General features: G+C 44.9%; 1 protein-coding gene and 1 long non-coding RNA gene across 2 annotated transcripts in view; both read right to left on the minus strand.

Annotated features, from left to right (window-relative positions):
* The window catches only part of TESK2 (testis associated actin remodelling kinase 2), a 100114-nt gene extending 91072 nt beyond the window's left edge, over nt 1-9042 (minus strand). Inside the window, exons 1-2 of the mRNA XM_068141599.1 lie at nt 8820-9042; nt 299-602 (exon numbers count right to left, since the gene is read on the minus strand). Of these exons, the coding sequence (XP_067997700.1) occupies nt 299-520 (222 nt within the window). The 5' untranslated portion in view covers nt 521-602; nt 8820-9042. The remainder of the gene's footprint in view (nt 1-298; nt 603-8819) is intronic.
* Nucleotides 9043-11749: 2707 nt separating this feature from the next.
* Nucleotides 11750-13159, minus strand: part of LOC137442622 (uncharacterized) — a 30121-nt gene continuing 28711 nt past the window's right edge. Inside the window, exon 3 of the long non-coding RNA XR_010987714.1 lies at nt 11750-12113. This is a non-coding gene — a long non-coding RNA (uncharacterized lncRNA). The remainder of the gene's footprint in view (nt 12114-13159) is intronic.

The following is a 13159-nucleotide window of genomic DNA, read 5'->3' on the forward strand; positions in this document are numbered from 1 at the left end:
TGACAGAAACCAAAAGTTAAAAACACAACAAAGTGGGGGGGGGGGGGAAATTTGGTTTCACTTTTCCTCCCAAATAGGCTGTGCAACTCCCCAGATAAGTTACACCTGATAAAAAGCTGCTGGATGAGTGACAGAGGAAATACTTGCAAGTTCTTCACCACTCATCCATCCTTAGCAAAGCAAATACAAGAACAAACAGTTGACTTCAGTGCAAGGTACTTCAGCCGATGCTCTCGTGCCTTCTCAGCACCGAACATGAAACAACCAACACAAAGAGAGGAAAGAACTCAACACGCACCTTGAACACCTCAGAGAAGAAGCCAGAGCCAATTTTCTCACATGTGAAGTCATCGAGACGAGTGAGTCTAGAAAAGGCACTTATGAGGGCTCTGTACGAAGAGGTACAAACTCTGCCAATCTGGGACGCATTCCCTTCTCCTCCAGCGCCACCATCGAAGTCTTCAGCGCGCTCCAAGCGTGGTGGAAATCCTGCTATTGAATTCCGCTTACTTCGGTCCATTTTGAGAACAAGACTTGACTTTGCTAAGGGAGGACTGCTCACATCTTAGGTAATTTGCCGTCTCCGCTACTCTGGCTGGATCCTAAAACACAAGAAACTGAGATTAGATCACTGCAAATGTATCTAGTAAGTTTGACAGGACACCAACACAGCTTACAACACTTCAAGGGAATAAGCAGGGGGAGGGCAGAAGGTATCGAAGTAGAATAGATTAGAATAGAATAAACCAGGTTGGAAAAGACCTCAGAGATCATTGTGTCCAACCCATCACCCAACACCATCTAATCAACTAAACCATGGCACCAAGTGCCTCAGCCAGGCTCTTCCTAAACACCTCCAGTGACGGCAACACCACCACCTCCCCAGGTAGCCCATTCCAATGGGCAATCACTCTCTCTATGAAGAATTTCCTCCTAACATCCAACCTAAACCTCCCCTGGCACAGCTTGAGACTGTGTCCTCTTGTTCTGGTGCTGGCTGCCTGAGAGAAGAGACCAGCCCCCAGCTGGCTACAACCTCCCTTCAGGTAGTTGTAGAGAACAATAAGGTCTCGTCTGAGCCTCCTCTCCTCCAGGCTAAGCAACCCCAGCTCCCTCAGCCTCTCCTCACAGGGCTTGTGCTCCAAAGCCCTCTCCAGCTTTGTTGCCCTCCTCTGTAGACAAAAAGAAAGAAAGGACAAAACAGAACCACAACCAACCATCCAGCATCATCAGTGAAGGCAGACAACCTACTGAACTCTTCCTCTGACCAGCTTACCACTATGGAAAGAATCCATTGCACATTAGAGACTGAACAAAGGCTTCCCAGCTATAGAAAAGCTGATCAAATTTTAGTTGACATAAGGAAAATTATCAACTGTCAATAACATTAATTGGAGCACCAAACCCTTTGAACTTTCCACCTATTAAGTGTTCGAAGGCCAATCCTTAACACAAGTTAATACCCACTAGAGAGCTAGCCCCCAAAGGCATAAAACATCAACAATTCTGCTACAAAACCAAAGTATTTTTGGTAGGAAACTGTCAGAACAGCTCTCCCCACAAACACACTTTGCAAAGCTGTATTAATTTCAGTTCAACTGAAAACACAGGAAACAAGCTACGTTTGCCAAGTCGGGGAAAAGAAGGAAAGGAGAAAGAAGAAGGGGGAAAAAAAAAGTGAGAAAATTAACAGTAAGGTGTTGGGTTTTTTTCTTTTTAAGAGGATGATGAAGTAATCAGGATGACTCTGGAGCCCATCAAATTCAGCTTGGACTGGCAGACTTGACAGGTGGCCTACTTTCCCCCCCCCCCCTTCTTAAAACCCTAGACTCAGGAGCTGGTTATTCTTTTCCACACTTAACTGTTCATTTACAGCAATTTGGTGAGCCCCTACAAAACCTGAACAAAGTGAGCAGTCAAAGAGGATAGACTGTTGTGGCTTGGCTTTTTTTTTTCCTCTTTCCCCTGAGGGTGACTGAAAAACTGGAAGGAGAGGACAGAAACACTACTTTTCTTTTTAGAATAGAAATGGTGGACAAAATAATCACAAAGCAGCGAGCAGGCCAGGCAATTACACTTCTACTTACACAGATGTACAGAACTTGAACAATATCCTACATTTGAAAAGCCTCTCCAAAGCAGGCATACCAGCTGTCCTTGGAATATATAGCAGTGCTGATACACTCATGTTCTCTGTGCAGTGTGTCTTTCAGAGATGCTCTGTGCCAGCACATCAGAAACACATAGTCCTTCCCTGCCTTCAAAAGTGAGCTCTGTTGAACTGTGTGGAATTAATTTGAGGGTTTCTTCTCAACAAAAAACCCCAAGCAAACAAACATAAAACAAACCCACACCACTGTATTTTTCAAGGATGTTTACATCAAACATCTTAACACTCACCCCTCTAAATGGGAGTCAGTGTGTATAAAAGAGCCTTACCAGGGCCTGATTAAGAAAATCTGTATCGAATTCCATGCCGTGGTATTGCTAGGGAATTTTATATGCAGACTCCCACATGGATGAGCTTACTTCACTTTTCAGATGATAGCACTACATAGGCCAATGTTATGGGTGGCCAACTGCCACACAGAAGATCAGGATCCAATTTCTGACCTCATATTCTTGCCCCATGAGCCCTCGAGGGTCTGGAAACGGTACAGAAGCACCACAGGAAGTTAAAGCCTGTTATATTTCCCCAGCTGAGAAAAATAGCCCAGAGAACCTACTCAGCTATAGAGAAGATGCCCAGAAATTTTCAAAGCATGCTTAAATAATTCCTTTTGGTCTGGAAGGAACAAACTATCATCTGGCTACTGTACAAGGAGATTAAGGAAGAACTGTCTACGGGAGGAGGATAGACAGGAACCCACGGTGTTAACAAATGAGTTTTTTGGAACAGGAGGTGAAAGTATCTTTGGAGATGGACCAGAAAACCTGCAGTAATTCAAGAAACAGTTTTGTAGCATGTATTTGCATCACAGTAGTACCCACATGCACTAGACACTTTCCAAGGAAGGAAGGAAGCAAGCATTTGACCCATAAATGCACAGTCTGACACTCCAGTATCGCAGTAACACCACACCAAGTGGACCCTGGAGCTTGTTAGGCATCCCTGCTCAATCTACTGAAGCAACACATCCACACTACAGCCCAGGAAACCAAAGCAACTCATGAACCAGGACTGTTAAGTTTAGGTTCTCAGGCAAAGCAGAGTATGTAAAAACACAACAAGGGAGAGTGCTGTTGTCTTAACCAGGTGAAGACACCAAGTTAGGTAAGCAAGATTAAACAATAGGAAAAGCCTAACTCTGTCTTAAAGCATGCAAATGCCAGCTCTCAGCTTAGTCTCTCAACATATTTAACTCTCCCTCACACATCCATGTCCTTTTGATTGAAATCACATGGTGAACTTTGCAAAACTCTACACAAATCCCACCAGGAAAGAAGAGATTCAAAGTACTTCACACAACATTAAACCCCAAAAGGTTTTGCCATCTGGATTCCCAACTAACCCGTTCCTCCACTTTTGCCTTCTTTCCAGACAGCCACATGAAATTCTTGGAAATTATTAGGATAGAGCTCCATTTGTCTAGTATTCTGACCAGGATTGCATATACAGAATTAGGGAAAAAATTTCAAGTGGGCACAATTCCAAGTGGGCCTCCTGTCATTTTGGCCAATTACACTAATGATCACATTCTCAATGAAATCAACCAAGGTTTAATTGACTGTCAAGTCAGTCTGAGGTACTTTAATTTACTACCTTGTATGGTTAATTAAAGTGCACTGAACAGGATCCAAGACTACCCTGCAAAAACCCTGCAACCCACTGAAAGGTTTGAGTGGGGTGTATTTTTTTGGTATTAAAAATCAGCTTAAAAACTGTTAAGATGTGCTCAATAGCCAATTCACAGAAAAAAAAGACAATAAACACTCTTTAAAAGCCACTTCCCAAGAAGTTCTCAGCTTTCAGACCCAATTTTTCTGACATCTTTATAAAGGCAAAAACACACTCTGCTGGGACAGAAACTGTTCAGAAAGACACCTCTCAAAATGCATACCTGCTCTACTCACCCATGTATTATTACTACATTACTGAAAAGCACTATTTCAGAGTGCTTCATGCCCTGACACATTTTAATGTCTTTAAGGGCAGGGGTGGGGGGTGGAGGGAGGGCCGGGGGGTGGGGAAACAAACAAACACAAAACAGCCTTGAAGAAAAAAAAAACAAACCCCAAACCACCACATGTTCCTATAATATTAAGAACAGTGCACAAATGCACTGATTTTTTTCATCACAGAAATTACTATAAACACCAACACTATCAGCATTTCTTCGGTTTAATAATTAAGAGGTCTGGCTTTCAAATTGACTGCCTAAGCCTGCAAATATCTGAAGATGGAAAACACCCCAACAACACATCAAGTTCTACCCCACACATCGAAGTAGAACTAAACAGGTGACATATATTAACCAGTACTTAAGGTTTTATACTTCACAGACCAAAAAAACCCACCCCTGAGTAAGGCATTTTAGCAGCATCCCTTTAACGTTGCAGGGTATAAAACAAGAGCCTTTAAAAGAGAAAAAAAAACCACACCAATTCAGTTCATTACTAAGACATTTTCTGTCCCCAGCATCTTTATAAATATGTGCATATTTGCACTCAAATGTCAAACTCACCATTTCCTAAAAGATGGCCCTAACGACGAGAACCATTTTTAGACACAGAAGACGGTCGCTAGGCATTCAGCCTGGAAAGCAATAAATCTCGTGGATGCATGTTATTAATTTGTAAAGGTTTTCTGAAGAACAAGATGCCAAAGCTTTGACATAAGTCATTTGCCAAGAGTTAACTATTTAAAGGCAGAGGCTGATGTAGCTTGAAAACCCAACACTACAAAAATATGAAGGAATGATGCCGGCAAGTGACACCCAACAAAACAACAACTTGGGAGAGTTGGGGGTGTGTGGGTGTGTGTAATTCACTGTAGCAATGTGCAAATTTCAGAACAGCTTTGAAAGAATGTGAATGTGATTAAATCAAAGTCTTCCAAAGACTGAAATGACTTTGAGGTCACTAGCCTGGGGGAAAGAGGGAGGAAGGAAAACACAAAAAGCCCACATTTGGGAATAAACCCCAAGGAATCAAACTAAACAGGTACAAAGAACCAGGCATTTCACATTTTTATTCTCAACTGCTGTTATCTACTTCCCTAGCAGAGAAAGTTCCTTGGTTTGTCCACAGCTTAGCTTCTCGACTCTGGGAGAAAGATAGAATCAAATATTTACAGACAAAGTAGCTACAAGTATCAGAGCTTTCACTGTGTTTGGTCCAGCTCATTCTGAAGGTCAAGTACTTTTCACTGCTTCCACAGGATACATCTTAGGGTCCGGTTTATAGTGTTAGTTACGACACTGCAATCAAAGATGAAAATCCCAGCTTTTCCTATTTTCATTTAGATAACATTTTGCTTTAATTTCGTGTGCCCTGTAGGGGATAATTCCTAGCTCTAGCCAGTACTGTCATAACATAAACTTCCCACAACTAGAGCTGACATTCCTCAGAAGAGACCTGTGTTAGCCCTACTACACCGCTCCAGAAACTTCCAAGTCTGTTCCACTGCATGGTGGTTTTATAATGCAAACAAACCTCCATAAGAGGCTAAGCTGAAACAAACAGTTCATTTATTCTGTGACTATGGCCAAGTCTGAAACCGGTAAGAGAGGCTAGCCATTAACTTACTGCAGAGTTCAGGATTCAGGGCCACGGCTGTAGGTTCAGAAATATTTACAACAAGCACAGGCATAATCTGACACATATTTAGAAGGCAAATATAACTAAGGCAGGGAGAGGGAATATTAAAAACCCCAAAATAAACAGAGAACTACTTGATCCTTGTGCCCATAATATAATTGCCAACAGTGTCTAGGATCCAAGTAAAACTAAACGTCTATAGAAGGACCTTACAAACATCCTCTCTTGGCCTGGTTTTAGTCACTCCAGTCCACGATGCAGACAGACTCTAGCCTAGTGACAGAGCATTGTTAGAGTTAAATAATCACTTGAGTAGATCATGTACTATACACAGCTGCTGCTTCAGATGGGTAATTTTAATATATTATGTTTGCCTAACAAAACAGAGCTCAGTAAAGACACTGAGAAGCAGCTCATGCCTTCCAGGTGTCAGCAGGCTGACATTTGCCTAGCTCTGGAGAAAAAGGGGATCAAAGCCTTCCAAAACCAACAGGTATTGTAACATCTCAATAACCAAGAAATTTCCCCCTCAGTCTCTGCCAGGTTTACGGGGGAGGCTCACAGGAGACAAGGAGCAATTTTCTGTTGTTTTGATGCGCCCTGTGAGACAATCTAACACAGCAAAGGCAAGAAAAGAAAGCAGGAATGCTTGAAAGGGTGATGAAAATAAAGTAAGCAGGCTGAGTTGCATACCTGAATAACCTCTCCTGGACACAACCTTACATTTACACATCATCACACAAGGCAGTCAATACTTGTGGAGATGATATTTTATGGGAAAATACAAATACTAAAACCACATTCTGTAATCTACCCTTAAAATACAGCTGAAGCTGGTTTCATGTCACAGTGCAACACTCAGTACCGTGTTTACTTCAGGTAATGGCTGCACAAAGGGGACGGTAACAACATAATCTTGACTAACTTATCCACCAGTTTTTGAAGTGAGAGCAGAGCTTCCCAAATCTGCTGTTGTATTAGAGACATGGGAGCCTGCTGGTATTTACACATCAATTTGAAGCACCCTGGGTACCAAGGAAGAACAGTAACTCAGTTTTTGAGCTACAGTTCCGTAGTGCACAAAGTCAGCCTTCAAAAGGCAAGTTACCTCAACTAACTCGACTCCTGGTTGCAAGAGCTATTACAGATCTACAGTGCAACCAATCAGGCAATCAAAAAGTGTCTTAGCCACTACCAGAAACCTGTTCAACTTAAAAAAAAAGTGATAGGACCATATGAAAAGAAGCTTAGACTACCTAAGTCAGAAAGGGCACTTGGCAACAGACAACAGATGGAGCCAGTGTGCTGATCATTAGATGTACTTAATGATAAATACACAACTTCAAATGAATACATTAGGGAGTGAATATGCAGGGAAAGGGCTTGTTTTATTAAACAAACAAAGTTACCCTTTCTTGATATTGCCTAGAAGAGCACTTTTTTAATGCCAGCTTGCAAGATACCATGCTGCAAGTATACAATAAAACACTTTGCCATTGTGCAAATGCATGGGTCGTGGCTACAGGAAGAATACAGAAAGACAACCTATGATGCAACTGAACCACAAGCTTTATTCTCTTCTGCAGCAGACACAGAAGCAACAGTCCTCTCCCTTCTAACCCTGCATTTCTTTCATGAATTTGTGAAATCGTTTGCATAAAGAATTGCAATGGCACAAGCACAGGACTGGAGAGTATAACTAGGTCACAGGAGGCCTGTATCACCAGAACACCTCATTTGGACCAACTTTCTCCTTCCATAGTTATAAAAAAACATTAAGCCCTGAAGTAAGGTTTGCCTCATCTCTACCTCCTGCTCCACTCACACTGCCAGCAGTTCATCCTAATCAAACAGCACAAAACAAATTCCAAGGAAAGAACACAGGAGAGCGCACGCTTGCCACCACGTACAGGGATCACGCCTCTGTGCCTTCAGTTCAAGCTGCTCACGTTCTGCATGAAGACAAACCAAACTGGACAATGGAATCACACAGCCATGTCTACAGCTGTACAGCACACTTCTTCAAGAGTCAGAAATGACATTTTTATTGGCCTATCAGGACACAGCATGCAACAATCATTTCCAAAGATGATGACTAAATGGAAAGGTTTATGGCTAATCCACTGGGCATAGCTGAGTTTCTCATATAAAAATCTTATCTTAGGTTGTAAATTCCACTGCCTAATTAAGTCCATAGAACTGTAAGTCTATTGATTTTGCAGACAATATAATATGCTGGAACTCTGATCTCTACTAAAAGTAGTAATAATTTCAGATGAAGCATAAAGAGTCTCATAAATTAGCTTAAAGAGCAGCTGCAAGGCTTTTCTAGGGGGACAACCAGAAACTTCAATAAAATTCAGTTCAACACTCTTGAAATTTTAGCTCCGACTATCCATGTACACCTATCGGAATACACAAGCGGAAGATCTCCTGCACTTAAAGGGAACATAGTTCCCACGACGCTCAAAGGAAAGCAACGTTAAGAGTGATCACTTGCATTTATACAGCACCTTTCATCTGGCGGCCAGAAAGCAAACATATGTGCACATACACCTCAACAGTCAAGCCTATCATTAAAGCCTGATTCATGCGTTCTTGCAGGGTAGCACTTAAAATAGCAAAACCCGAGTCAGGTTTTCACACATCTTGGCAAAGTGACCATCGTCAAGGCAATCCTCACGCAGCTGGGCAAAGATCCCAGCCGTGCCGAGGCAGACCCTTGCCCCCGGATCAGGGCACAGGTCTGCGCAGCCGGCTTTCCCCGCAGCGCTCGGGCGTTCTGCAGCACTCGCTCGCCCTCACGCCTCGCCCCCGGCGCGAACGCAGCCCCTTCACGCACCTGCTCAGCACGCAGCACCCACCGCGCCGCACTGCCGAGGAGAGGCGGCGGAACCCCGCCGGCTGCCCCTTCCCCGAAGCGGCTGCTCTCCTCCCTCATCCCCTCCAGTGGGTGCCCCCCGCCCCCAAGGGCCACCTCTTCGCCGGTCACCCCGCAGAAACGCGAGCCCAGTCCCGCTCTCTGCTCGCGCCCTCACCCGCAGCGCGCCGGCCGTTACCTGAGCGGCGGCGCCAGCAGGGCCTGCGGCCGGCGCGGGCTCTCATGGCCGCATACCCCACTCGCGGCCAGCCCGCCGGCCCCTCAGTAACCCGGCGAGGGTCTGCCTCGCCGCTGCAGCAAACGAGGGGGCCCCATGTGAGGAGAGAGCCCAGCTGCGGGACCCGGAGCCGTGATCGCCGCGGCTCCTCCTCCTCCCCCGCTGCCACCTCCTCCTCACGCGTCCGCCCTCCCCCCGGTGAGCGGCGCCGCCGAGCCGCCCACAGCGCCGGGGCGGCACCCGACCAGGAGCCGCCCCTCCCCAGCAGCTAATCGGCGGCTGGCAAAGCTAGATGGACGGTAGCGCTCAGGCAATGGAGAAAGGAGAGGCGGGTGGAAGGAATGTCAGATAGTCTACGTGAGTGCCCCTTTCTAATTGGTTACAAGCTACTTGAAAGGCAGGCAGCTTGACCAACCATGTGAGGGAGAACAACTCCCGAGAAAAGAACAAGAGCCAATGGCAGGAAAGAAAGAGAGGCGTTGCTAGGGGCGCCTCGCTTTCACTGGCCAGCTGTTGAGGGCGAATTATAAATAAGAGAGTTAGCCAGTAGGAGTGTGGTGCGCGTGATGACGGACGGGCGGAACAGCCAATCCTCGAATGTTTATAGGCAGTGGTGGGCGTGAAGCTGTCAGCGGGACGGGCACCCCAACGAGCGCTGAGGGCATCGGGCCCGGGTCAGGGTCAGCGGGTCCCAGCAGGCCGTGCGCGGGTGCCATGGCAACGGCGGCCGGGGCACTGAAGAGGGAGAAGTCGGCGGCGGAGAAGTCCCAGCGGTCTGAGTCAGCGGATGGCCGTCTGCCGGTGACTGCCTGTCCGGCCGAGGAGCTCGATAACTCCCGTCCTCTTCGGAAGGGGCTGCGTGGCGGCTCGCGGGCCTCATCGCGGACGTCGGATGTTGCCGTCTCGGGCATCCGTGCTGCAGGTCCTGCCGGCTTTTCGCCTTAAAGCCCAACTGGCACCACAGCTAGTTCCGCCACCAGCCCTCACTCCTCCGCCCGCAGAGTCATTTATGGACAGCTGGGGCAACACCCGGCTGTGAAGTGACCTTAATTGGGCTCCGTGACGGCATCCCTGCTGCTATTACCTCTCATTACCTCCCCTCCTACTAAGTTTCCCACAGGATTCATCCCTTGTTCTGGCCTATTCCTCCCTCTGGGTCTTGCAACTTCAGCATTTTACTCGAACTCTTCCCTTTTTCACCAGCTGCCCACACCCCAGCCGTGGTATTGGTAGCATCGGAGCAGCAGGCTGCACAAAACGTCCTGCTCGGCCCCTCGAGTCCCTGCCTGTTGCCTGCTTAATACATCTCACATTCTGAGATTTTGGCTGCCCAGCTGTGATTTTTTTGCATACAGACTGTTATTTTTCAAATTATAACTTACCCACATGTAGGCAGCCTGTAACAGGTACAGAAAGAGATACTTTTCTTCCTGCTAGGATACACTGCCAAACTTCGAGTATCCTTTCTAAAGCACGGCAGGACAAGAACATCTCATTAAATGGCTGTGAGGGGGGTTGGTTTTGTTTTACATTGGCAAGGGACTGATTTTTACCCTGACTTCATATTTGGCAAAAGCTGAGCTATAAATTTTTACTGAAACTCTTTGAGAAACAAAGCTCATTTGCTGCAGACTCTTGGATAGAATAGCCAAATCCCAAACAGTTAAAACCAGCAGAGTTGTAACTGAAATAGGTATCAAACAAGAAAGCATTGCTCACCCTTACTACACCATCATGTAGCATGTTTTCTCATTATCCTTTGTCATTAAGCTTACATCTAATCTCCTCAGCTCGATCCAAAATGTGCTTGAGGAAGTTTCATGCTAGAAACATTAGCACCAACTCTACAAATAATAGTGAACAGAGATTTAGCCTTACGGTTGGATTAAAATATCTACTTTTCAATTTGTTGATTGAATGTAGTCTCAGGATTTTACCCAAGCCTAGAGGGACACTGTCTCTATATAGAAAGAAAGGGAAGGAAGGAAGGAAGGAAGGGAGGGAGGGAGGGAGGAAGGAAGGAAGTAAGAAGGAAGAAAGAAGGAAAGGAAGGAAGGAAGAAAGAAGGAAAGGAAGGAAGGAAGGTATAAAGGAAAGGAAGGAAGGAAGGTATAAAGGAAAGGAAGGAAGGAAGGTATAAAGGAAGGAAGGAAGGTATAAAGGAAGGAAGGAAGGTATAAAGGAAGGAAGGAAGGAAGGAAGAAATAAAGGAAGGAAGGAAGGAAGAAAGAAGAAAGGAAGAAAGAAAAAGAAAGAAAGGAAGAAAGAAAAAGAAAGGAAGAAAGAAAAAGAAAGGAAGGAAGGAAGAAAAAAAGAAAAAGAAAGAAAGAAAGAGAAAAGAAAGAGAAAGAAAGAAAGAAAGAAAGAAAGAAAGAAAGAAAGAAAGAAAGAAAGAAAGAAAGAAAGAAAGAAAAAGAAAAAGAAAGAAAGAAAGAAAGAAAGGAAAGAAAGAAAGAAAAAGAAAGAAAGCAAGAAAGAAAGAGAGAGAGAAAGAAAGAGAAAGAAAGAGAGAGAGAGAAAGAAAAAGAAAGAAAGAAAGAAAGGAAAGAAAGAAAGAAAGAAAAAGAAAGAAAGAAAGAAAGAAAGAAAGAAAGAAAGAAAGAAAGAAAGAAAGAAAGAAAGAAAGAAACAAAGAAAGAAAGAAAAAGAAAGAAAGAAAGAAAGAAAGAGAAAGAAAGAAAGGAAGAGTACTAATTTCTGCACAGGTAACATATTGAAAATACTTTGTGTAGGAGTAAAAAATTTGTCCTGTTTCTTTCATTTTCCTTCTGGATTTCCTTCATGGGAAATTTTCCCACACTCTTTTATGTCAGTATCAGCCATATGCAAACATCTATTCTAATGACAGCTGAAACACAGGGTGCAGCAAAGCTTTTGTAATTAAGCCATTAAACAATTATTATCGTATCCATCATATTTTAATCAGGGTCAAGGCAGATGGAACTACTCAGACCCATCGGTGTCATCTGTTAAAGCAGAACTGAGATCCTGAGTGGGGTTTTCAGCAAGACTACGTTTTCGAATGTTATGGTTCAAAGTTACAGCGCTTTAAATCTTGCTAGGATTGATTTAAGCAAGTTGAAAAGACTGTACACAGCCAACTCTGAAACATCTCCATCTCCGTGGTCATTCGCTGTACCAGGGTGCAGCCATCTCGTTAAAGAACCCCCAGTACCCCTCGTGTCACCGCGCTTCTCCCCCGGTATCGCTCGTCGCCGCCGCTTTGGACGCTATTAGTTAGCTTCAAGGCGACATCTGGTGGTAGGTTGTTATTACTTCTCTTTTTTGTGAGCTAAACACCAAAGCAAATGAAACTTTCCCCCCGCCCCCCCAGTTTCTCGGCACATATTTCACCTCTTCTCTGCTTCCCAAACATGATACACGTTGTCTCTGCTTTTGGCCTGCAAGTGTGCAAGTGCATTGATCCCAAGTAACGTCATTAAAATACACCGATGTGACTCAGTTTAAATCTCAGTTGGAAACATTCATAAGGTATTTCAGTATAACATCGCATGAGGTCCTGAGATGTATGTCACTAATGACTCCTGTTTTGAGAGGGAAATAAGATACTCCTATAAGCTAGACTTTTCCTGAGGCTTTATCTCAACGGTAAAGCCTACATTTTTAAATTGCAAAACCATGGGGTTTGCTGACTCTGTGTGTGTCTGTGTCTGTGCCTCTGTGTGTGCCTGTGCAACAGCAGCAGAATCTGGGAGAAAGCACACCGTCCCTCCTCGCAGCTGCCAGAAGCACCCTGGCAAATCTGTGGCCACAAAATCTACAGAAGACAAGTGACTTTTGTGGTCTTCCTCCTGTTTCCTAGAGAGAGAAGACTCATCAAAAAGATTCATCAAAGGCGAAGCCTCGCAGGTGTCACAGTGTACTTCGTCCTAACGATCTCTCTCTTTCTTCCCAGAAGGGTAATACAGCCTGTGCATACCGCAGGAAGCTGTGCTTATGGCGGGTATTTCCCGTTCCCCCAGCTGCCCCCGGGCTGGCTGCCCCATACAATATTCAGCCACTCCAAAGCCAGCACTGTGGCTTGCGGTTTGCTCTTCTCTGCTCTCAGATCCAGCCAGATCACTTTGGCCTTTTAAATGTAACCGGTTTGGCAAAAGAGCAGCCATGGGTTAACTCACAGGGTGGCAATAAAAATAGACATGAGAGAAGTTGGGTGAGAGCAGGCAGGAGGGGGAATTCCCTTCCTCCAGCTTTGGAAATGCCCCAGAGGAGAGAAGTTGGGAGATTTCTCCTTCCCAACAGCAGACACCTAAATTTGCTTCTACTGTAGCAGAGCAGGT

Source organism: Melanerpes formicivorus, unplaced genomic scaffold, assembly GCF_026170545.1.
Source record: "Melanerpes formicivorus ecotype bairdi unplaced genomic scaffold, bMelFor1.0.p_v2 SCAF_7, whole genome shotgun sequence".
Taxonomy (NCBI): domain Eukaryota; kingdom Metazoa; phylum Chordata; class Aves; order Piciformes; family Picidae; genus Melanerpes; species Melanerpes formicivorus.